General features: G+C 36.6%; 3 protein-coding genes across 3 annotated transcripts; 1 reads left to right on the plus strand and 2 right to left on the minus strand.

Annotated features, from left to right (window-relative positions):
- On the plus strand, positions 1,728 to 7,229 carry LOC18775427 (zinc transporter ZTP29). The gene is made up of 12 exons (XM_020567336.1): positions 1,728 to 2,239; positions 2,728 to 2,786; positions 2,903 to 2,995; positions 3,103 to 3,192; positions 3,317 to 3,398; positions 3,871 to 3,926; positions 4,763 to 4,819; positions 5,352 to 5,392; positions 6,090 to 6,157; positions 6,291 to 6,347; positions 6,440 to 6,557; positions 6,788 to 7,229. The coding sequence occupies exons 1-12, from the start codon at positions 2,176 to 2,178 to the stop codon at positions 6,831 to 6,833; spliced, it is 831 nt and encodes a 276-aa protein (XP_020422925.1). The 5' UTR covers positions 1,728 to 2,175; the 3' UTR covers positions 6,834 to 7,229.
- On the minus strand, positions 12,274 to 15,032 carry LOC18775223 (zinc finger protein WIP2). The gene is made up of 2 exons (XM_020565208.1): positions 13,962 to 15,032; positions 12,274 to 12,957 (listed from the first exon to the last, which is right to left on the minus strand). The coding sequence occupies exons 1-2, from the start codon at positions 14,652 to 14,654 to the stop codon at positions 12,523 to 12,525; spliced, it is 1,128 nt and encodes a 375-aa protein (XP_020420797.1). The 5' UTR covers positions 14,655 to 15,032; the 3' UTR covers positions 12,274 to 12,522.
- On the minus strand, positions 17,437 to 22,626 carry LOC18775212 (outer envelope protein 80, chloroplastic). Its single transcript, XM_007208279.2, has 16 exons — positions 21,757 to 22,626; positions 21,163 to 21,256; positions 20,933 to 21,015; positions 20,656 to 20,753; positions 20,464 to 20,533; positions 20,192 to 20,282; positions 19,939 to 20,020; positions 19,794 to 19,829; positions 19,399 to 19,552; positions 19,161 to 19,301; positions 18,898 to 18,968; positions 18,694 to 18,772; positions 18,487 to 18,602; positions 18,165 to 18,312; positions 17,926 to 17,995; positions 17,437 to 17,833 (listed from the first exon to the last, which is right to left on the minus strand). The coding sequence occupies exons 1-16, from the start codon at positions 22,432 to 22,434 to the stop codon at positions 17,679 to 17,681; spliced, it is 2,166 nt and encodes a 721-aa protein (XP_007208341.1). The 5' UTR covers positions 22,435 to 22,626; the 3' UTR covers positions 17,437 to 17,678.

Here is a 25,828-nt window from a genome sequence, read left to right on the forward strand (position 1 = left end):
GTTCATAATAATAATTCATGCTTAAGGTTTCGGCCACCCAATTGTTGTTCATAATAACTCATGCTTATTTATAATTTCAGTTTAAAGAACTACATAAGGTGGTTAAGTTCCATCAGCCTTAACATTCAACAAAGTTCTAGGAAACATTTCCATGATCATACAGACAACATCATACACACAAGATGTTACAAATGGATGTTTCTTGATAGTCTCCATCCTACATCTCGATCCTTTTGCATACAGAGCTTGATGCGAGAGGCTAACCATGAGAGAAATGGAGAGAAGCGCAAGAAGTTGCTATTATAATCAATAGTTCGTCTCCTTTTCCTAATACAATAAATAGTGTCTACCGCTTTAATTTTTGACATCCATTCTCAATTTAATTTTCTCCAATGTCCCAAATTATTTCACATGTTTCAAATAATCAATTAAACCCATATGGATTTTCCCCTTGCAACTTTATCAAATCATTAGAATTTTATATTGACATAACAGAAAACAATATTTGAAAATGATAATTTTCATGTGCAATGATCATACCCACAACAAGAGAAGAATTATATATACATTTTGTTCACTGTCAAGGCTGTATGGCAATATGCCCTGCAAAGATTTGAAGTCTCTTTTTGGCAAAAGCTAGCCGATGGACAACGATTGGATGCACTTACTTCATTAATTTTATGAATTTGCTCAGAAAGTTTGCTAATATAATACAAGTATTTGTATTATGTCCCAAATCTCAGTCTGGAAGTTTTGAAGGTTTGGGAAGGAAGACTGAGCTAGCTATTGTAAAGGAATATGTATACCTCTCTCTCTCTGCACTTAAACCATTGAGAAAGTAAGATACATTATTTAGGGCACTTTAATCTTTAATTTTTGTCATTTCATGTTCCTGTGATAATTTGACATATCGATTGAAGATGCTCGTGATGAATTATATGCTTTGATTTATCTAGTATTAACAAGATGCACCTTACTTTTAGGTGGCCAATAAGTCTGTATTATCTTCAACTTTTGAACGTTTGGAAATGAATATTGAGCAAGCTATTGGTGCTTACGACCTAACCCACGATTAACTCGACTTAAATAAGCTTTCGTGCACGATTGCAAGCGCATGCCACTCTCAACATAAACCATTGAGAAAGTATAAAACATTATTTGATCAAAATCTTTTGTCATACATGACCTCATTTCTTTTCTTGCATCAACATGCCATGCTTGATCAGACACAACCGGCTAGAAAAAAAAAAAAGTATTAGCAACTCTATAACGATCCATTTGAACATACATGTAATATATATATACATATATTTTGAATACAATTAATAGTCTCAACTATAAAGATGAGGAAGTTTTTCACACACACTACTAATATGTTATGGGAATTCGAATATAAGACTTCTGGTGTGTAAGTCAATATCCTTTTTCATTGAGCTATATCTATATAAACGCATTTCATGTCAATGATACATTTATAACTAAACTAAGTACATTGCTTTATACGTTATTTACTTCTCTTTCTAGAGTTATACTCCGATACCGAAACAATATTGTTCTCATAAGGGAAATGAGTATAGAAAAATACAAATGTATAATCGTATATTCTTTATTTGCAATTAAGAAAATGAAGTTTTTGCATTGATAACTATTAGAAAAGTCCTTATGCACTCCTTGCTTATCTCTAATCAAAAGAAAACGGATGAGGAATGAATTAAAAAGAAAAAATAGACAAACAAGAAATCAATCAAGAATGTCTAATTTATAGGCATTGATTCGTGGCTTGAAGCCGTTCGCTATAGTAGCCTAAGCCTAGCCCCTAGAAATACGAAGCACTTCCATTGAAGTACGATTAGGATGATGATACAGGTTAGGTATAGACTAAGACTGTAGAGAAAGAAACTCATTGTTCTCTTCTCTTACATTTTCTTTGGACCACCCTTACAAACATCTCTTTCTTCCACTATACAAAATTGAAAATTCCCTCTCTCTCCCTCTCTGTATATATATTTGGCTTTGAGTTCCCCGATAGCTTAAACCATTTCAGCTTCACTGTTTCATTTTACTCTCTAGCTACTCAGTCATATTCCGTCACACTTTTTTCAACGGTTCAGCCCCACGGATTTTGGAGCTTTTTGGTCTTTGAGTTTGGACTCCTTGGTCAAGAAAAATCCCTCCATGGATTCACAGGTCTTGATGGCTCTGGCTCTCTCACTTGTGGGTGGACTGAGTACTTCAATCGGTTAGTAAAAAGCTCATGCTTATTCATCGACTGCTTCAACTACCCATTTCAGCAATTTCAAATTCAAATTGTCACATTTAGGAAGATTTTGTTGTTCTTGTTTCGTTTGTCAAGTAATGCTTATCCAAATTTGCTTCTGGGTATTTCTTACTTTTGGGTTTTGGCTTCAAATTTGCTTTCTTTGTTTGACTTTTTGAGTTTTAGATAGAAGTCTGATATTGGTTAATTTGCTGGTGGGTTTTGTAAATTAGCTTCTACTAGTTTCAGTTCCCTATCCATCAAGTTGTTGCGAAATTGAGGTTTAATGGTGTAGAAGGCATTGTTGGGATGTGTTCCCGCTGTTTTCTAGGCCAGTTCTTTTGTATTAGTCATGTTGTGAAAAAGGCTTTTGATTTTTATGGAATTTCCTAATTTCTGATGTTCACCTCATTGCTCAGTAAATCAGCTTCTGTTCTGGAGTCTAATGAAAGTCTTGGAATGTGGTACAGGTGCACTTTTTGTAGTTCTCAATGAGGCTCCCAATTTGAAGATACTTGGGCTTTTACAGGTGCTCTGATTCATATCCTTAAATTCTGAAATTTTATTTGTTCCCTGGTTCGGTCATTTTCTTAAAGAATTAGCTCATGTGTTGACTCAATTGCTTACATTTTCTTCTCTCTTCAGGGTTTTGCTGCAGGTTTGATGCTAAGCATATCATTCCTAGATTTGGCTCACAATGCTATAAATTCTATTGGCTTTTTAAAAGGCAACCTATGGGTAAGCCATACACTTTAGTGTTTGTCTGATTCAAATCCATAACCTCTCCGACATGAGTTGCTCATGTTTTCTTTTAGAATTATATGTAAAATTTATCGGTGGTGCAGTTTTTTGGCGGTGTCATATTCTTTGGTATCATTGCCAATTTTATTCCAGAACCAACACTTGCTCCTAGTTCAGATGTGAGAGGTAAAAAGGTAGTAATCAACTTTTCTCCTTCTAATTGAGCAATTTGTGGATGCTTTTGCATATGATTTGGCATTATACTTCTACCCCAAATAGAAGGCATGTTTGACTGTGCGACAATATACTTAACAACAGAAAAGTGGGGATGAAGGGGGCAAGGACACTTTGAAGAAGCATCGCCGCCAAGTTCTATACAGTGGGATAATTACAGCAATAGGTATACTACTTGTTTGAGATGGTTTAAACTACCTTCCATACTGTTCTTTGAATTAGAAGACAAAATTAATTTGATGTTACATGTGGAATTGGAAACTTTAGTTAGTTAATGGTTGCATGTTGAAATTTAAAAGCTTGTTTTGATAAATTAAGTCAAGTTAGTCAAATCTATAAATTAGAAAAACCATTTTTATGTCTTTGTGTTTTGGATATGTCTTTTGTTGTTGTTTTTTTTTGGGCCTACAAGAAGAATAAAATCTACCCCTCTTCTCACAACCCAAGGCCTAGGGGTGTTTTGCATCTTCTGCACGTTTTGAATGTTTCTAATAGCTTACAGCAATACTTTTTATTTTCTGGACTTTTTATTTTCTTCCCCTTTTGAGAAATAAAGTCTGAGAAAATGTTTGAGTAATATGGTTAATGTCTATAGTTGATCCCCTCTAATGTGGAATATCATGGCCATTGAGTTGCAGGCATAAGTTTACACAACTTTCCAGAAGGAATGGCCGTGTTCCTTGGATCAATGAAGGTACCTCTATCTTAAGTTTTTATTGTTCTTAGAATATTGAGTTAATTCTAAGTTTGATTAGATGGATGAACTCATGCTTATATTGATTTGAATTTCACAATATGTGTCTGATTTAAAACAAAACAAAATTATTTTTAAATTATGTCTATAAAAATGTCTTCTTGAATGGTCAGACTTCCTTTGATTCTTGATGTGCAATACTAATGCAGTTTTCTTTGCCTAATTATTTTAAGATATGTTGTCGATATAATATAGTATGGGGGTAGTGCGACCATTTAATTAACTTATACTCACCAACTATACCAACTATTTAGTATTCTTCATGACCAAATTAGATGTATTATTATTTAAGATACAATCTAGATGGTGAAATTTTATTTATTTTTCTTCCTTGTGATGCAGTTTTAGCTTTATTCCTACATTCAACCAATTAATTTGGTCACGGAAGCTCTGTATATGTTGCTATCTTCTTGAAGCACAGCTTCCGATGCTGTGGTTCCTAGTATGGGAACTCATTAGTAAAGCTACTGTATTTTTCCTATCTAAAACAATTTTAGATGCTTACAGATCCTGGCTTATATGTTTTTTTCTTCTTCTTAATTTCATAGATGTATATGCTAGTTGAAATTGCTAAATACGTGTGCCATTCCATGCATTCTTGTATGTTTTCTTTTCTTCTACTGTATATTGGTTTTGATTTGCATGGTCTTTTCATCATACGGGATTGGTGGTTGTAGATGCAGCAAGAATGGTTTTCGATATCTGTTTGAGGACTATAATTGCTGCTGATGCTAAATGTCATATACCATTCTTGCTTGTTCCCTAATTGTTTGCAGGGCCTTCGTGTTGGTGTCAACTTGGCCTTGGCCATTGCCTTACACAACATTCCAGAGGTATGTATATTCTCTAATACTTGTACTGTGTGGTATTGCTCTAATTGCTCGCACTCTGCCATTGATTAAAGTAGGACATAATTGTTTGTACCTTCCAGGGTCCACCACTTACCATAATAACAATGGCTGGACTGGTAATTTTGGTAATATAATGGACAGGTTCCTTTGCTATTAAGGATACAATTTTTGGAATATATGGAACTAATGTTGATTGCAAGAATAGTGCACATCGCAACAAAGAGAAATTGAAAGAAAAAGGATGGAAAATTGCATTCAACATTTCAAAAATTCAAAAACCTGTCAAATGATTTCCGAGTTTCTAAATGAAAGATTCAATATTTTTAAAGATTGTATTCTGTGTTTTGGTTATGAATATCATCAAACTCTAATTGTTCATAAACTTCATGCCCAGAGTGTGATGAGCAAAATTGTAGACTATTAAATAGATAGAGGTTGCTTTAAATTTTGAGTTTGGACTTATATTAATGTAGAACTACTATTGTTATTATAGTGACAACTTTTTCTTTTCTAGGGCGTCGCTGTTGCACTTCCTGTTTACTTCGCAACACAGAGGTGAGAATTTTTGGAGTTGGCTTTTTGAAGTACTTATGAATTGTGACAAACAATGGGTTTACTTTCTTTCTTCTTTTTTTTAAATAACTCTCAAGTGTCTTTAATTAACCCTGAAGGCAGACAAAAATATTTTTAAAAAGGTAGTGGTCTTTGGTAAAATGATGTCGACTCTGAGGGTTTTGGTAATTTTGTTAGAAGTGGTGGAGGTAGTTGTAGTTTTGGCAGTGGTATGAAATTGTTATTGAATGTGGTAATGGAAAAGGCAGTTCTGTCATGGTTGTACACGGGCAGTGTTATGATGGTTTAAGCAACGATGTTGGTGGTGGAGGATATCATGTTTGTGGCTGTGCGCTACTCCTGGTAATGGGTTCCGGTGGAGCAATATAAATACTAGTGGTAGTGTCTGGTGGTTTGGTAACTAGCTATTCTTTAGGATGTCAGTGCCGTAGTTTGGAAATTGGATGCAGATTGTCTCACTTCAGAAGCAGAGGGTTTCAATCAAAATTTTAACTCAATTTTTTTTTTTTTTTTTTGAATAATAGACATGAGTTCTAAGCTTCGTTCACTTTAGAGCAATAATTACTTCATAAGTTTTTGTTAGCCTTTATATCGAGACAATTTTATGAATCTCTCTCAAACGAACACTGAATCATTCTTATGAGAAATTATTAAATGGTGGGTTTTCTACATGTCCCAGCAAATGGCAGGCATTCAAATTGGCAACACTTTCTGGTTTTGCTGAGCCTTTGGGTGTCATAATTGTAGGTATGTCAACTGTGAAAAGAAACTTAGATATCTTTCTTTTACCAATCTTAATGGGAAGGGTGGATTTAGAATAGGTGCTTGAGTCCTGAATTTCTTCAAGGCCACTTGTTCATGGTTTTCACTTCTGCTACAGCCTATCTATTTCCAAGCAGCTTGAGTCCTGATATTCTTGAAGGCTTGCTGGGAGCAGGTTTGCAAATTAATGATAATTTAATATATCAACTGAATAAGAATTATTTTTTATGAAAATTTTGGTTCCCATGCATTTTTGTTGTCACACAGTTGGTGGAGTAATGGCTTTTCTAACCCTGCATGAGATGCTTCCCTTGGCGTTTGATTATGCGGGGCAGAAGCAAGCTGTCAAGGCCGTATTTTTGGGAATGGCCTTCATGTCTGCAAGGTAATACTTATGTTTTAAATATACTGAAGAAAAATATTCGAGAATGTCGCTCTTACAAATGCAAATAGGGTACTTGTTGGTAAAGGAGTTTTTCAGAGTAACTAGCTGTTTAATTTCTTTTTATCAATATCTAGAAAAGGGTTAGAGAATCTGAGGGTGTGATATTTGTAGCTGTACATAAGTGTTGCTTATTCTCCTTACAGATTACTCTCTCTTTGCCTGTTTTGCAGCCTCTACTTTCTCGAAATCAGCCTACCTCAGGAGATGAGCTTGTAGCTGTGTTCCATCATTCCATGGATCTTACCCCACAGTAATTTACATTGTTGTACAAGTCTACTGACTTTAGACCGCCTTCAATAGATCATTTCGTTTCTGCCTGAAGACCTGTAGTGATTTTAATCGGCCTTTAATAGCTCATCTGGTTTCGGCGCAAAGGAGAAAGTAATACCCCAAGGATGGTAGTTCATACTCGATATAAAAGAGATGTACTTATTTTTTCCTTTTAATAAATATGTAAAATGAATAGTGTACGGAACTTGATTTCTTTACTGAACACTCTTTCATTTTCCTGTATTTGAATATGAATATTGCAGATAACAGTACCACCCAAACATGTGATGTACAGAGTGTATTTTACTTCCACATAAGTTGAGTCGTGGATTAGATTTTTCATGGATGATCCTGAATGAAAACTGGTTAGAACAATCCATGGCTGGAAATTGTATTATCCATATAAGTTATGGAGTTGAAAACAATTTCAATATCCAATAAGGTGATATAGGTATGAATTATATGGTTCACTTTCCTCCGTAAAGTATTCGCTGTAAGTAAATTAGTCAGCGAAATTTGCTAGCTTGAAATGGTAATTGCAAATTTGCAACATTATGAATCCTGTAAAATCTTATGGTTAGACAAATTTGTGCTCTGGAATGGTAAAAGAGACAACTGAATAACACCACGATCCCAAACATGCATTAAGAATATGCTCCTTCAACAACAGATAGATTCCAAGACCAGTAGGAAGAACATTTTGTTCTTCCTAGTGCAAGACTCTTGGCATATCTTGATATTTTATGTAATTATTTCTCTGCAATATCAGATTCTAATATTTTATTGCTTTTGGCTTGGCATATACATCACAATCCCATGTAGGTTGAGCAACCAAAGGAAACGACATGTGAATTTCAAAAAGGCATGAAAAAGGAAAAGAAAAGACAAGAAAAGAAAGGCAGCATATATATAGATATATGATGACTCGTGTATGGATCATGCTGTTATGACATGCAATGCACAACACTTAAACTTTAATCCATATAAAAAGTTTAGGAGATTCCAAAGACCTAGCCATCATAGTTTTGATTTTCTGTTGAGTGGTCAATTGAAATGAAGGTCTTCTCCTCTTCAATCTCATAATGACTTCCCATCTAGGAAATCATTGTAATTTCTTGGAAATGCAATTTCAGAAACAAAAAACTAATCTGGACAACATGGGATTAAAGCTGTCTAGTCCTATCTTCTTATGCAAAAAGCATTTGATGAGATTTGTGAAATTGAAGAGAAAATGGGGGTAAATAAATAGTGAGAAATTCCACTCAAAGAAAAAAGAGAAGAAAAGACTAAAGGTGTTTTATTAGGTAAAGTAGAGTGGGGAAGGAACCAAAATCAGGTTTTTTTGACAAAAGCTTTTATTGGTAAGAGAATTTCTTAGAACTAACCAAAGCTTATTATGGGATTTAGGCTGTCTAGTCCTGTCTTTCCCTTGTGATGCAAAAAGTTAGCTTTTGATTGGATTTATGAAATTGAAGAGAAAATGGGATATGGCTACAGCTAGTGAGATTAGTATAGGAACTATATTATATGCACACACTCAAAGCAAAAGATAAGAAAAGACTTAAAGGCCTTTCATCACCCGAAGGATCAAGTAAAGTTAACAAAATCAAGTTTTTTTGTCCAACGCTTTAAAATTGCACGATTTACTTCATGAATATGATTATAAATAAATAAAAAAGTATTTGAAGGACAGAGAATTAAGCACACCAAGAACACTGGGATGTAATTGAAGCACAGGTAATTGGACATGATGCAATTAATCACTACAAGAAAATTATTGGTGTCCGTCTGCTATTAGACGCTAATAGTAGTGGCTAATAGCTAACATCGACAATTATTGGTGTCCGTCTGTTATTAGACCCTAATAGTGCCTTTAGCCACCTTATCCTCTACGACTAATTTCAGTGACTAATGGGGTTTTTTGCTTGTAGTATTCTTCCCAACATTATCAATAACCCCATCACTAACTTTGTATCTTCATCTGAATCAACTACATCTTTAATTTCATCCCATTATATATATACAGTGCAATTGTACATGATCTACAGCCTACAGAGAAACCTTAGGCTTAACATTATGGGATTTTTGTACGTTTTTATGGTCAGGACAAATAAGCAATAGGAATGCTTCTGAGTTCATAGGTCCTTTATTGATGTTGAATAGTAAGTTATCTGTTCAATCACACCAGAAATACTATTGCTATAGCTACCTATAGGCTATCACCTATGCTTAGCTCTCTAGTGCTAAATCCAAATTCTACACAATATTGCATCTGTTTTGTGCATTGTAAAAAAAGGGTTTAAATCATGAATTAAAAGTTATAAAAGAAGAAGAAGAAGAAAAAAAACACATTCTGGTGCAAGTTTGCAAACCTTTGCTGCTGTCACTGATCTTTTTTATTACTTGGACGTGTTTTGCGTATGCTTTTTTACGCTTTCCATTTTCTATCTGCACTAGCATACTTTATTTTAATTTAGTACCTAGGTTATAGCACTTTGCCATATTTGCGTCTAAATTATTGCTTCCACAGAAAAAAGTAGGAAAAATACAAAGAAAAAGAAAAAAAGAAACATTATATAAGTTCATTATATTGTACATCTTCAATGTGAAACATGTATCTTTTTCTCTCCATTTAATGATGATATACTTTCTTTATTTCTTTCAAGATTTTGTCCATATTCCCCTACATTGAGACCCCATCCCCCATGTTATGTTATATAATATACATTGATAAAAATAGGGGGAAAAAACACCAAGTTTGCAATATAAAACCAATTTAGCGTAGGATAATCGATGAGTAAGCTTATGGTATGTATTATATATATATATATAGAGAGAGAGAGAGAGTATATTCAAATGGATTATTACTTTTGCTCTTTAATTTCGTTTTACAAGTGATTGGGGGAGGGAATTTATACAATTATTAAATGGGTGTTTGGGAGTTTCGAATCTCTGTCCGCATGAGTGGAAGTGGAAAAGATCAACCAACAGAACTATACCCACAGATTTTACTCTCTCTACTTTAAGTTACTTTTTTATATTTATTTTTATAAAGTTCTTAAGTGATAAATGTGTCAAGAATTCGTATTCGCCCATCTCTATTTTCCTTATGCATGGGGATCCCTTTACCAAATAAATTATTTCCATGCTAATTCAAAATAATCATAACCATATATATAGAAATGCGTCCTCCAAAACAAATATATATTAGTTTATTCATCCCCAAAAGATATTTAAGGACATCTTGTAATAAATTACTATTAAACCAATTAGGTTTGGTCCTAGCCAATCGATGTCTCTCGAGACAAGAATTCGGTAGTATGCACATTGAGACGTAATAGGGAGACAAAGTTGTCCCCTTTGTGCTGGCCATGCCAATAGAAGGACTCAACAATAGAGAGAACAAATTTATACCTTCATGGACAGTCTTGGCTCTGCTACCATATACCATTCTCTTCGTTTTTCTTTTCATTTTTTAATGCGACATGAGGTATCTTAACCTCATTAATCCATAATTAGGGTAAATGAAATGGTTTAAGGGGTTCTTAACACAATTTCAAGCTCTTTTGGGGGATTCAGAAATAGAAATTCTAAACAACCAGGGGACTTCACAGCAGTTGAGATTCTACTTAAAGTGTCGGCCTAAAGCCAAAAATGAGAAAAGGGAAAGAAAAATAAGTTTATATATATATATATATAATTACATATATACATATGTGTATAGAGAGTACGTACTAGCGTAATCATACATAGATGCATGGTGGGGACTAGCATCTACCTTCTATGCAATTATTCTTTTTCTTTACCCATTTTTTAATTAAGAGTTTGGTAGGGTAACTTTCATGCAAGTGATTCTAAAACCAGTTGGTTGTGAGTGGAAGTTTATATTTTAATATATTTACCAGTTATGATATAAGTGCGTTGATAACATCATATAATAGTGTTACGGTTACACCAAATAATTTGCTTATTGTAAACGTATTGATGTCAAAAAGCAAAAGGACAATTTATAGGAACCTGCTGTATAAAACCAAGACATGGGAATATGGGATGAAGAAGAGATGATGTCTCAGTGGGGTTTTTTAGTGGTGCAGGCAAATGGTGATTAGTGCTAGCTGTGAGTCAGTGACGGATCACTGGCTGGGAATAACAAGGAGAACAAGAAAAGAATCACAGAGCTGGACAGATTATTAATGAATAAATTAACTGATTAATTAATTAGGGTACGTAGGGTATTTTACGTTCTGTTAAATCTATCTAGATAGGGTACAATGAAACCATAATAACTGTCAAAGACTGGCAAAAACTTACCTCATCATCATAAAAGTGAAAGACAGAGCTTGAGAGCTCATGACCTGGGAAGGGAAGGGAAGGGAAGGGAAAAGGAGACATAAAATGTGAAGCTGAATTGGGACACACGCTGAACCCACCAAACAGTACATACTCTGTATATATTTGCAGCTTGATATGACATTTCAAGACTTCTTTCTCTTCTTTTCTCTTTTGACTGCACTACAGACACAAATATTACTCTCTCTCTCTCTCTCCCTCTCATAAAGCTGCCAACAAGATCCATTATATCCCTTCCAACCTCTGTAGTCTGTGGGATATATAGTGAAAATAATAAATAAGGTTACAGAAATAAGAACTAGCTACTACTGTAGTGTAGTGTCTTATTAATTGCACATCTACCTCTCTCTCTCTCTCTCTCTCTCTCTCTCTCTCTCTCACTTGCGTGAACCTAATCAATATTTGATTTGAAGTTGAATTTAATCTTATTAATGTAAATATAAACACAGAAGGACCGTAAGCACTCATAAGAAAAAAATATTAATTCCTCCGAAAAATCGTATTATGGGAAAATGAGGAAATGGGATCTGTCATTTTTAGTGAGGGGGCTTCACATTTCTCTTGATATAATGCTTAGGTAAACGTCGAAAACATGTACTTTTCAATTCTCCAAATAAGGAGGCCAAAGGAACAATGCATGAAATTTTCAATTCAATCCCATGAACTTATTTTTTTATTGCTTTTTCCCATGAACATATATATGTCACTGTCTACCAATGCACTGTTTTGACTAATGTGCATATCCTTTAGAAACTTTGAAGAACACACGCTTGGCTTGGGATCTCTGAGTTGCGTGTATATAAATTATACGACTTGAGCTGCTTAAGCCTTTTGCCCTTTCGTTGTTTTTGATGTTTTTGGTGTTTCCAACAACTAGCAAGCAAGTCCTATATATCCACCAAAGGGTTTTTACTCTTAATTTGCAATTTAGAGATGAGAAAAAGTGGGATATACTTGTTGGAAAAATGAGAGCATATTGTATTCATTTTCCTCATGGCCATGTATAGCTAAGATATGTACTTTCACCCAAAAAAACTGATGAAAAGAAATTGCCAGTGAGCATGAGAGAGAGCGAGAGAGAAATTACAGGAACTTGGTTTATCGTTGATGTATGAGGAGCCATTGCTAATTAAGGAAGCTTTTTAAAAAATAAGGAAAAAGAAGAAGAAGCAAGAACAGAAGAATGAAGAAAAGAGCATAGCTAGGCTAGCTAGCTTCCGGTCATAAGCAAATTTTTAGCTGCCCATCCATAAAACGTTATTCTGACCCAAGGTCACTAACTAGCTCACTGGGAAGAGTAATTTTCCTCAATTTCAGAGGCTGCATCATCATCTTCTTCAAAACAGTCAATGCCATAAGCTGCATGGCCATGTCCAAATGCCTTGATATGATCTTTGAGAGACCTCTTGTGCTTGAAATCAGAGCCACAAGTGCAATACCAAAGCTTGCCACAATTCTTCTCATGGGTTCTCCAATCACCTCTCACTGCAAAAGCCTTGCCACATTTTCTACACATGAAAGGCTTGATCCCATGCTTTCTCTTGTAATGAGTTTGGAGGGTTCTGAAGTCTTTGAGAGGCTTTGACCTTGGATGGTCAATGTTGTTTCTGCAACCTGGTGCACAGCAATAGCAAGGCAGTCTAAGCATGGCTGTTGGCTGTGTTCCTCTTAGAGACTCTGGCCCTTTTCTGTATTGAGATCCATGCCCCCACATATGCATCTACACATATAATTTTATTAATTAGTCAAGCAAAAACCCACCTCAAGCTGATGAGGGAAGAAAAATGAAAATGTAAAGGAACTAGCTTTCACCGAATAAAAAGTTGGACTTGTTGTGCATAAGATTCGGATGTCTTTGAAATGTTGATTCTTTTTAGACTTGTTTGAATATAGCTAGCATTTGTAATTTGTTCTTTTTCTAAAACAAACATGGGTGATGGGTCAAGGTGTTTTCAAATGAAAAGATAAAGCAAACGTTATATATAGCACTGTTGATGATACTGAGAAATTTATTGGTTCCTCGGGGTTTAATGAGGAAGATCATCTGATTCTGAAGGCAGGAAGAACTTGGGTTTGAGACAGCTGCCAAGCCAATGTGAGAGACACAAACTTCAAGGAGCAAAAAGCACAATTGCTGTGTAGTTCAATCACATAAAGAGGGGTGCTAGAGCTGATCATAATTATTCTCAGAGACTCAGTCTTGGACCAGGTAGCTAGCTGAGATTTATTCTTACTTTTTAAATCCCAAAACCCACAAATCATGCAAAAAGATGAAAAAAAAAAAGAGTGGCTGGTGTGGTGATCATAATATAAAGTGCCATTCTGGACATACAAAACAAAAGAAAGTAAAAATGATTTAAAGTTGCAAGAAGAAGAAAAGGGAAACCCTAAGGACCCATATAGTACCACTGCTCTTTCCTCTCACCAGTCCACAGCATATATATATATATATAATAATAAAAGTTAAAGACTAAAATCAAGCTAAAAAAGAAGTGTACAAAACAAAGATAGATAGGAATGGATTTGCTCTTTCTCAGTAAAATCAAGAGAATATGATCAGAAGCAGAAAGTGATGGGAGCTAGGAAAACAAAAAGTGAATACTTTTTTCTTTATAAAAATAAATAAATATTTCACACAACTTTTTTTTTCTTTTTTTTTTTTCCCCTCTAGCTGAGAAATCATGGAACAATTCAGACATATATGAAAGCTAAAATATGTTGTACCTGCATGTTATTGTATCTGTTGAACGTCTTGAAGCAAAGAGGGCATGAGAACTGGGTTGGACCAATTAAAATCTGAGTAGGAGTAGGGATCCAATACTGACCCTTGTTGAGTCTGTTTGGGGCATACCCAGCTGAAGCAACAGTCACATCTACTACTTCTTTATCTGATGAGATTTCTGGGGAAGAGAGCCTAGAGATCAAATCAGTTGATAGGGTCCTGCTTGGAAGCCCTAAATGTAAAGCCACAGTAACAGTTTCATCATTTTCATCTTGATCAACAATATCAGCAGAGCTGGAGACGACCAAGCTTTGTTGATCAGCTGAGTCTTTTCTACTGTTGTTGTTGTTGTTTTGATGATCAGCTTCCATGGCATTGAAAGAGGGTTCTTGCAAGTCTTCATGAGGATGATGGTGTCTTGAAGGGCTTAGGCTGAGGAGGGGAAGGGCTTCTCTTAGAGGAGGTGAGGGAGGTGATGATGATGAAGAAGAAGACTGGTGGTGATTAATGAAAAAGCTTTGATTGTGCACCATCAAGTTATTTGATGAGCAAAAATTGTTGCAGTCTCTATAATTAGGAGGAGCATGGAAATTATATGGATTAATAGAAGAAGGTGTGGGGGGGGAGGAGAGGTGGTGGAGAGGGTTGAGATTGAACCAGCCATTATTGAAGTAATTAGAGTAGGGATCTGTCATGGTGATGATGATGAGAGGTGGGAGAAGCTAGAGAATGGATGGCTTGCTAGGATTGGGTTAATATACACACAGAAGGGGGAGAGGGAGAGAGAGGACTAAAAGTAAATAATAAGGTGGAGGAGGAGAGTGGAGACCTATTGAACAAAATCACCAACTCAAAAAGAAGCAGCGGTGTAGTGTGAGTGTGAAGGGTTAAAGAAATGTCAAAAATCAAGGTTGATAAAGCAAACCCAACTGAGTAAAAGGAGAGACAAGAAATCACTTGTGAGGTGTGACCAAACAGTGACAAAATATGCTAAAGAAGAGAGAGAGAGAGAGAGAGATAATCTTGGGACTTGAAAGGACAAGTCATCACTTATTGAACACTGTGTACAAACGGTATACAATTATGTGTACATACTAGCTATATGTAAAGGAAGAAAATAAAATTTACCTCACCAACCCGAAGACTCAACTTTGATGATGAACGAGTATAACAAAGGCATAAGACAAAGTTGGTAATTAAGATTGTGGAGCTTGTCCCCCATCATTCCATTCCTCATGCTCCCATTGAATATTGATGAGAGAGAGAGAGAGAGAGAGAGAGAGATTGTACAATATACAACCATCCATGCATACAGCTGAACACAAGCTAGCTAGCTATAAGCTAAGGGTTGTAATTTTGAGATAGATGTTATGTAACTATACATATACCATATTATTTTAAAATTTTAATTGAATTTTCTGTGGCTTTGGGAGACATACATAGTTAGATCCAAACCCAGCATTTGCTTTGGTGGGCGGGCCATGGTCGGCTAAATTGGCTCCCCACGAGCACAGAGAGATATTGTCCTCATCTCATCTCATTACTGTTTGCTTGCTTGTTTACATGCACAACAACAACGTTACTGTTTCTTCTCTCTCTCTCTCTCTCTCTCTCTCTCTCTCTCTCTCTCTCTCTTTCACATCTCTCTCTCTCTCGGCTGATCTGCTATAACAGCAGCTGAAGCCCATTTAGATTTATTTAATTTTTCTTCTAATTAATACGTATAATGGTATGGGCCAACAAACTCTGTCTACGTATTGAGCCGACACTGGTAGTAATATTGACCTTTGACAAAAATTTCGTGTCGTGAAATTACATCTGTTTACTAAAACCTTTTATGAAATAAATATATATGTGTCCCCATATTATCCTAAGCCTTAAAACATCTATGTCTAAGAGAAATATATATATATATATATGTATATCAGAGAGCTTTCATTGAGGGATCCCTCAAATAATATTTGAGGGACACCTCTTGTAGGCCCCACTCCGGATTGTATTTCACTAATCCAAACCGTCTATTTTGTAGATACTCATTCAAAGATCATCTCTACAAAAAATCACTTGAATCCGATATCATGTGACCACTCAATTGAGTTATTGAAATTTTAGTACTTTTCTTAAAGCACCGTGTTCATTGATTTTGTAAGACACAATTGGATGTCGAAACGGTTTTCGATTTGTCTAATTTTTTGTAAGGATGATCTATGAATGAATACCTAAAAAATAGATGGTTTGGATTATTGGGAAAAGAATTGTAGGGTACTCTAAAGGGCGTCCCTCAAATAAAATTATTTGAGGGATCCCTCAATAGAAGGGGACTGTATATATATATATTTAAATTACAAAATCAAAAGGGCAGCTTAAGATTCTTGTGACATCCCTATTCATAAATTTACAATTGTTCTTGTAAAATGTTCAACTACCTCTCAAGATCTGGTATTCAGAGTAGAAATGTACAAATTGAAGGTGGTTCGAAAATGTATTGATGCGCTTAAAGTATATTTTGCTGGAGGAAAAAATGATAAGGGAAGAAAAAACCTTTTTCCATTTTCGTGGCAATTATGCTATTAGATCGGTTTTGGGAAGAAGACACACTTGCGAAATGTTATTGGGACAAAGAACAAAAGAACATAAATTCAGGAAAACAAGTTTGCTGCAAACTCTGAGCAGCATGGCAGTGGCTACCCACATCACTCCAATTCGGTACCAAATTGCCAGTACTTTCTAGTCCCATATACATTTCGCGTACAATATTATAGAGACTTGGTGTGTGAATGAATATCACATTCAAAGTCACATTTCAGTGCATGGGACCCTCTCAATAATAGAGAAGAGTAATGCTAATGCTATCAATTGTCGACCATGTGCGCACGTGAGTGACGGTAATTCGTTAATGCAACACGATATATTAATGATTAAAAATCACTTATATAGTGCGTGAACGATTGTTGCTAGCAAAATTATATAGAAGAAGAAATATAATGTGGGTTGAGGAAATTGATTGATATCTGTCATATGTGAGCATTAACATGTGGATAACTTTTTAAATTTCCTTTACTTTTTAACGAATAAAACGTGGGGACAATCTGGATGATTGGGCATTCTTAGCAATTGGAGCCAGAAGAACAGTAGGTATGAATTAACTTTTGTATTTTATGAAAAGCAAACGCCTTTTTCTGCTAGTATAAGTATATCGTATTTGCTAAAAAATACGAAGACGAGCCATTTTTTTAACTTTCTACCTGGCAATGTAGGATGGTCCTATTAAAAAATGAATAATCAAATTAGGGCTCAGGTCAACGCAATTAAGAAATTGGACTTGGGCTAAACCTAAGTGAAGAAAGTCGGGTCATGTCAAGCCCAATCCGGAAAACTTAGGGCCAACCTTATTTTTTTTTATCTTCTCTCTTTTAAATCTTTCCTTTTTCATTATTACAATGTATGGATATTATTTTGTTGTAAAAAGAAAACGGATTAAAGAGTGGTAATGAAAATAATTTCATTAGAACTGGGTCGTGAGTATTAAGCCTGACCCAGATCATGAGCAAGGAAGTAAAATGGGGGTGAAAGCGAAATAATATCCCCATTTGACAGTGGATAAGATGAAGGCAAAGCAACCCAATGAAACAAGACCATTATGAAGAAAAGCATGTACAACATCAAGGAAAAAGAATAATAAATGAATTAACAGACAGCCGGACAAAGTAACACGGGCCCTAATTCCGGTGTCCAACCCCGAAGTGAAATCTCTTTGTATGCTTATCGTTAAATGCATATTCGAGACGAAGAGGCCCCAATGGTGAGTCCAATCTGATGCCAAACCCGTAACCGTAACCACTTCCAGGCTTCAGCCTAGCACCCGCAGGATCACCTGATTATGCATAGATAATCTCAGGACAATATGGTTCTTTATGGTTCCAAGGATTCAAGAGTGAATAGTAAATTAAACTAAGGGAAACCTACCAGGAACAGTAGGGCCTGATCCAAGATCCGTGCCATAGTCAGCAAAAATAACTCCTCCAACTGGCCCTATCTGCAACAACAGGACATGATATCATGATGGATCAAGGAATCAATGTTTTCTTCAAGTATATAGAGAAGACAGTTTCCCACAATAACAATCAAACATGATATGCCCAGCACAGATGCTTGTAAGAACCCAAAAAAGACAAAAGAAAAGAGAGCCCATTTTCACCACATACCACGGGAAAAGAAATTTCTCCAGAGCCAACTGTATAAGATCTACCTGAGCCCACAGCACCTTCTTCGTAACCTCTTACACTATTTGTTCCACCGATGGCAAATGCTTCATGTGGTGGGAAGTTACCAACCACATGGCCACCAGACAAACTAGCAGTGCAAAGCATAACAAAGTCAAAACCAAATTAAAGCATCATTTGCTTAATTTCAAAAGATATAAATTACAATAGCAAGTTGGGTCAAATTTTGGGTGAAACTATAAAACTCATAATGTTTTATAATATTCGATTGCTCCTATTCTTGACAAATACAAAACGGCCATACCTTAAAAGAAAGCGAGCAGGGCCAAGTTCTAGGTCTTTCCTGGCACGAGCATTTATTCTGTTGAAAACCAACCATTCAGGCAAAACAGGAAGTCCTTGTTCCATGTTCAATACTAGCTGCAGAGGGCCATAAATGAGTATCAAAGTACAGTGGAAGTTCAGAAAGAAAAAAGAGTCATAATTTGTGAACACACTGTGATTGACTAACCATTGAAGACCCATGGTCACCAGAACCTGTGTAGACACTCTCAAGTTTAGCAAGTAGCATATCGTCATGGTTATTGCCACTACAAAACAAAAATGGCAAACAAAGAGCAGAAGATTAGAATCATGGATCACAGCAAAACTTTAACTAAGATATGGAAACTAAACTGAAGTAGTTTGGTTTTTATTTGATTTCAGACTCGTGTACCTTGCAGTTAGGGGACTGCTGAAGAAATCCTTGATAATAGGATTTCCTCTCTCATCACGAGCACCAGCATGCTGGCAAAATAGTCAAGAATATGGGTAGTTAATGTTACAAATAAAATACAACCAAGTCAACATAAACCTCATAACAAACCTTCCAAGTTCAAAACCACCACTGAATGTTAAAACTCATCCAAGAAACACACAAAAAAAACAAAAAACAAAAAACAAAACAAAACAGCCACAGGGGGATAAAAGCACAAGTACCTGAAAGATAAGCCCAGCTGTTCCACTCAACTTTGGCCTTATGGGTCGGCTGAATTCAATACCAGCTGTGATGCGACCAATGGTCAAGTTGCTACCATCTTGTTGGTTACCATGGATAAGTGTTCCAGGGGTTCTTGAATTCTAACAGAAAAGAATTGGTCAAACATCTCGCCATCAAGAATTTTCAAGTAGTGAATGGTAAAACAATAGTACTTTATACAATACAACGTTAAAGTACCTGAACCATTATAGTCCTGGACGTCCGCATATCATCTCCTGCAATCCATGGATCTGAGTAGTTTATACGAAATATTGAGTCTATCTGGCCCCTCTCCAGAGAAACATGGAGTTTTTGGTTTCTTCCAAAGAGATTCCTATGAGAATATGCAAAGCTGCAAAGGGAAGAAAAAAATTTATGTCAAAAGTGTAATAATGAAATCATAAGAATCTAGTGCAACACTAGATGACATGCTGATGGTGAACACTAACACTATTTGAACATAGACGCACGTATATTTGTATGTATATGTAGAAATACATAATGCTTACAGAATCCAGATGGTCTGTCTCTTCATAAAATATTAATAATAGAAAGCATTTTCAATACATAACTTTTTATGTGCAGTAGATTACCTTCCAATGAGTCCTGAAAGAGGGCCGCTTGTAATTCTGAAATTAAAGAACAGAAGTTAACATTTTATACCACAAAATCTAAAACATAAACTCATATATTGACCACAAAAAAAGTCAATTTGTATGTTCCACTCATTTGACTTACCCACTTGATATACCACCACCAGCAGAAAAACCTCCACTTGGTCGCTCAACAACATTCATGGTGATATCAACCTTACCAGCATCTACAATTTTGCAGTAGTTATAGCAAGCAATGCATTCAACCACATGCATGAACTCCACACAAACATGTATAAATTATTAAAGATAAACAAAAAAATAATAATCATTGAACGCTAACAAGATGGAAAATATGTTATCCAACAAAAATATTTGCAAAAAAGATTCTTTACCACCTGCTGGCTGGGGTATAATGCTAACATCTTCCATAAGTCCCATAGTCAATACAGTCTCCACATCTCTTTTTCCTTGAAGCATACTGTAGACCTACATAGGTATCATCCCAAGTAGCAACCCTTAAAAGTTGACATGTCACCACTAAATTTAGTGCATTTCTTTAAGGAAGAACCATTTAAGCATAAATACTTGATGGCAAAGTAAAAGCACAATGTTCCCAAAAACCCACTAAGATCATTATTATATAGAGAAAATACGTCCAGGAAAGTACCTGACCCTTCTTTGTAGTAAGTTGGCGAAGTATTGTTTCGGGCTTTGTCTTCCCTACAGTTGGTTCCCCACTAAGAAGAGCACAGAAGAATTAGCCAAGAAATCATTTCATAGCCACTTTTTCAAGAAAATTTGAACATTATCCATGCATGCAACATCTGTAAATGCGAACTCGATTAAACCAGGAACTTACGTCTTCCTGTCAAGGAACCGTATGGAGATATTATTGACCTCCGCTTCTGATACTTGTAACTTAAGAACACCTCCCGAGAGACTCTCAACAGCTGAAACCTATAATGTAATCAAGAAAAGAGCTGTCTACTATTAAGAAAAATCTTGATAAAAAATAAAGCACAGTGAAGTCTTCACTGAACCAATTCTACATTCTACAGCACTAGAAATATTAACTTCATCTTTGTACATGCCGAAATTCAAAATAATTATGAAAAACTTATAGAGAAGAAACCAACCATTGCAAAAAGGCCCCGATCCATGTACCAATCATTGATGGAAGATATAACTTCATTCAAACGCTTAAGATTAATAACTTTTCCTGCACAACTTGACACCAAAATCGAAAATCAATATAGGACTCTTTGATCACACTTAAGTGGCACACCAGAAAAAAGCAAATGATCTTTCGTGCAAAGAGCATGCACGAACAACCCTAAATATGTAAGAACGTTGAAGAAAAACCTACCATATCCGTCACAGAATGCATCCTTTATAAACTTCGCTGGAAGAACATTTGCCCCTTCACATACTAGCCCTTGGAATTCCTGGTTTGGTTTTACCTAGCACCATTAAAAGATTATTAAACTATTAGTCACAGTTCCAAGCCAAATCAAATAGGAAACATGTTCTCATACATGATCATGACATGAGTTTGCATCACCTATGAAACCATAACACAAAACCATGATTGCTCGCTCTCTATTTCAAATTTATTTATTTTTAGGGCAAATCTCTCTATCTAATGCAAAGACAATGATCTAAAGAAGAGTTAAAAATGATCATGGGTCAAAAATCAAAACAATAAATGCATAAAAGTGATGAACTCAACACACCGATAAACAAGCACCTTGATAATTAGCATGAGGTCATAAGGACTTAACTGAAATTGAAAATGACAAATGAATACAAAAATAATACAAATAATAAACACTAAATGCTTTTGGTTCACGACAAGCATTAGTTTCAATTTCTTTAAGCTCTTCTCCTACATTTATTAGGATTATAAACAGAAAAAGGCACAGAACGCAATTGAATTCGACAACAATGCATATGCTTGTACCTGAAAGATCAATCGGATACCGTCTCTCGTATCTACAGCGACTGGCATGCAAGAGCAGAAGTATCCACTATCGAAGATTCTCTGCACATCCTCTTGGACCTCGCTCACAGTGAGCGCCGAGTTGGGACGGCAAGCCTTGAGAGCCGCCAAGGCCTCCGCTTCTAGGTCCTTCCTCTCCAGCTCTTCACCGTCCTTGTTCCTCACCAGTACCTCGCTTATCAAAACCCTCTCCTCGTCGTGCCGACTCGATGAGTGGCCCTTCTGCTGCGACTGAGTCGACTCGTCCGGCCGAGTCAAAGATAACGACGCTGAACATAAAAGCGGTGACTTCCCTACAAACTGACTGTGGTCTGCATTTCGATTTCGTGATTCGGACTCTGCCGAATCAGCGGACCGAGTCAGGGACAACGACGCGGAGCAAAGAATAGGCAGAGAGTGCGAGCGACCGTTTTGAGTTACTGCAATGCACTGATTCAACTCGGTGGACAGAAAGGGGGGCCATTTTAATGGTGGAAATTGTGCGAAAGCTGAACGAGTCTTGAGCGAATCGATGAGTTGAGCAAACGAGTTTCTGGTTCTAGCGAACAGAAAGGGAAGGTCCAATTGCCGATTTTGCGGGGGCCGAGGGACTTTGACAGAAGGCGACGAAGTGAACCGAACCTCGTCATTCGGCGGCATTGTATTTGGTCTGAGAAATGAGAACGGAGAGAGTTGTTTGGGTGCCGAGATACTTGTGTGGAAATAGGAGGGCAGGGTTTTAGGGATGCAATTGAAGAAAGGAAAAACCCTAGAGCTTAGCTTGGACCACACTGAAAACAGGGAGGGGTTGGGTGAAGAAGACGGAGTGAAAAAGAATCGAGGAAGACGGAGAATCTGGAGGACTCGTATCGTTAACTTATTGGTTTCGGATCGGGGGTGGTTCGTGGGCTTGGGCCGGGTTGTTGTTGTCGGCCTTAGTATTTAACCCATATTTCATACCTACTTATTTATTTGGTAATTTTTGTGTATGCACAACCAAAATATTTATCTCTAAACGCTCAATTTCTAAGAACACTCCTAATTAAATGATACAAAATTATAAAATTTTCTTTTTTTTGGAAGGTAGTAAGGTTTCATTCAATTGTCAAAGGTTACAGACTCGAGCGAACATACGTGGCCTTATCAAAATCTTGCCTCAGAAAACCCAGTAGAAAAAATCTAAGACGAAAGAAAAAGAGTGTCACACACTCCATAAAGGCTACGAACTAAACTCAAAACAAAACCAAAATAACGTCAACTAGCATAGACACATTGTCCTTGGAGGACCCTCTTTAAGCCAAGCGTCTGAAGACACACTACCTAGAGCAAACTTAGCATGGCTACAATAAGACACAAACTGGGAACAAAGACAATAAGAAAATTCAACTTGATCATATGCCATACTGACATCAAGCATCACCACAACCTTTGGCTCCTTTTTTCGTCATCATTTGTTGACTGAATGCATGGGCTCAAAAGCAAGAGATTATCAGGAATAGACCGGACAGGAAAAAAGGCATTTTGAACACTAGAAATCATCTCAAGCAAAATGATCATCAAGAGGTTAACTAGAATCTTTGCACAAAAATGGGGTCTTGAGCTCTAAGGAATTGTCTTAGAGCTTGGAATATGTAGGGGTTCCCAAGCCCCAATACATTCCATTTCATTTGTCTCGTTGAAATTGACGGGGTAGCCCTACTAACCCCGTCTCTATATCATTCTCCAATTGAACAGTGTTCAGCTCCGATTGATGCGGGTTCTCATCACCCTTTTGGGCCTTAGATACCAATTAGGTTGCTCAAGCCTTAGCCTTCCACGATAGAGTTGATGCCCACTTTGATTTGCGTTAACCATTTGAGTTGCCCCACTAACTTGCTTCTCTTGCAGACCCGCTTTTTGAAGAGAGAATGGGTTAAGGCCCATAATATTAGAATTATGACAGCTTTTAACTTCAATTATATTCTTTCATTTCTCAACACTAGCCTCTTCGCACCCGCTTCTGCGCTTGCGAGAGGTTTGTTTGTTTTTTTAATTAAAATTTATTTTAGAATTAAAAAAGATAATGGGTAGTTGTGTTCCATAAAAATAGGATCCATTATCTTATTTTTCTTTTAATTTTAATTTTTTTAATATGAAAAAGTGTGAATTTACCATATTATCCTCATTTAATTAATAATTTCAATTCTTAATGTTTGCATTAACTAAGGGCATTTTTTGGTATTTTGAATGTTTCACCATTCTCTGTCTTTTGCTTTATATAGAGAGATTCATTGGCGAGTTAATTGCCAATGAATCAATCCCCAAGAACTGCTCTTGATTTAAATTTCCTTGAATGGCCTCATTGCCTAATTTATGCCTCTTGTGATGGTAAGCCATAATGTAGTCATTATTCTCATTAATGGTGCCCTACAGTAACTGATCCCCTTCATCTTCATCCTTTTCTCGGTGACGAACTTCGCCGGCAAGGCCCAGTTCTTCGGAGCTTGGGGCTTTCATCAACCATCTCAACCGTAGTGATCTTGGTGGTTCCATCTCATGTTCATCTAACCATTCTTTGACCTCTGCTTTGAGCCATGAACCAAAGGGTTTGAAATCCCCATGGTTAACAACAGAATCCCGAAGTGAGCACTGATTCAAGACATGATCACAAAGGCCACATAGATAACAACAGTTTGGAAGCTTTTCGTATTTAATCAAAAAGAGGCGACTCCCAACCTTTGAGAAGGTAAAACGTAGACATCATTTCAGGGGTTGAGTAACATCAATAATAACCTTTATTATGAGAAAACTTCCCAGGCAAGTACCTCATTTTCCAGAATCAATCTCAATAAACCTCCCCAGAATATCCCCAATGAGTTGCCCAGTACTACTCTCCATATATGCCAGAGGGACACCCTTCACTCTAATCCACAAAGGTTGTGTAGTGAGAGGATGACAGGACCCGAATCAAATTCCGCTTTGGAATTCGAGTCAAACCCTGTGCGTGTCCGACACTTGGCAAATGTCGAGCACGAAAGACCTATTTGCCCTTTTTCTTAAAATTTTGACTTTGACTTCTACCGAAATTTCGGCAAAGTCTCCCCTAAATTTCGTTCAATCCAAAACTTAAACCTGTCATAACGAGCATAATCGTCCAAACGACCAACAGCCAGCACTTCAATAAACATGCCAAAAGTTCCATTCTCACTCTAGGGCAATATATCAGAGCAATTTTGATAGCTTACGGATCACTTAATTGGTTTGCATACCAACATTTTTGAACCAGAAGGCGCGGAAGTCACGATGGCCCGGTGGTGGGTGTCTTGTGCACACTACAGCCTGGGGGCGCAAAACAGTTGAAAGTGTGAGTGGACCAAAAATAAAGGTTCATAAAATATCTGAGAATATACTAACCCCTGGTGTAAAAATAAAGAAATAAATCCAAACACGTATTCTGCATTTAAAGCATACTAAACTCAAGGCATTATATGTAAATCATATTCGAACTCGATACTTCTCGCATAAAAACAATGAAATCAAATACAGTTGAGTAAAACTAAATATCTAAACTATCTTGGAAACATATGAAAGTCAACGCAGTTACATATTTATAGAAATATATGCAATCGCTTTCAAGGGCAATAAAACTTGCATGAAAGCATTGAAATCCAATTTGCATAAAAGTGCTGAAATCTAACCTGCAATAAAGCAATGTACTCAAAACTTGAATTAAAGCACTGCAATTAATCAAAACTACCACTCGGATGTACCCCTGTAATTCCGTCAATTCCCCTGGCAGGTCTCGACGACACACAGTCTATCCGAGCCACAAATCCTGGCAGGATACAGGGGACTATAGTCAGCCTGATCCGCTGGCAGGTCTCGGTGACACAAAGTCAACTCGAGCCGCTCTAGCAGGATTCAGGGGACCGTAGTCAGCCTGATCCGCAATCCTGGCAGGTCTCGGGGACACGAAGTCAGCAGAGCCGTAAATCTTGGCAGGTCTCGGGACACCAAGTCTGCCGAGCAGCAAATCCTGGCAGGTCTCGGGACACCAAGTCTGCCGAGCCGCAAA

The sequence above is a fragment of the Prunus persica genome, chromosome G6, assembly GCF_000346465.2.
Source record: "Prunus persica cultivar Lovell chromosome G6, Prunus_persica_NCBIv2, whole genome shotgun sequence".
Taxonomy (NCBI): domain Eukaryota; kingdom Viridiplantae; phylum Streptophyta; class Magnoliopsida; order Rosales; family Rosaceae; genus Prunus; species Prunus persica.

Excerpts from the sequence above, each read along its gene's own strand:
- LOC18775427 (XM_020567336.1), top strand. The coding sequence starts at position 2,176 with ATGGATTCACAGGTCTTGATGGCTCTGGCTCTCTCACTTGTGGGTGGA. Across the intron at positions 4,820-5,351 it reads CCTTACACAACATTCCAGAG|GGCGTCGCTGTTGCACTTCC; the intron begins GTATGTATATTC and ends TTTCTTTTCTAG. Across the intron at positions 6,158-6,290 it reads TTTGGGTGTCATAATTGTAG|CCTATCTATTTCCAAGCAGC; the intron begins GTATGTCAACTG and ends CTTCTGCTACAG.
- LOC18775223 (XM_020565208.1), bottom strand. The coding sequence starts at position 14,654 with ATGACAGATCCCTACTCTAATTACTTCAATAATGGCTGGTTCAATCTC. Across the intron at positions 12,958-13,961 it reads ACAGATACAATAACATGCAG|ATGCATATGTGGGGGCATGG; the intron begins GTACAACATATT and ends TTATATGTGTAG.
- LOC18775212 (XM_007208279.2), bottom strand. The coding sequence starts at position 22,434 with ATGCCGCCGAATGACGAGGTTCGGTTCACTTCGTCGCCTTCTGTCAAA. Across the intron at positions 18,603-18,693 it reads GTGACCATGGGTCTTCAATG|CTAGTATTGAACATGGAACA; the intron begins GTTAGTCAATCA and ends GGCCCTCTGCAG. Across the intron at positions 18,313-18,486 it reads CCTGCTCGCTTTCTTTTAAG|TTTGTCTGGTGGCCATGTGG; the intron begins GTATGGCCGTTT and ends TTGCACTGCTAG.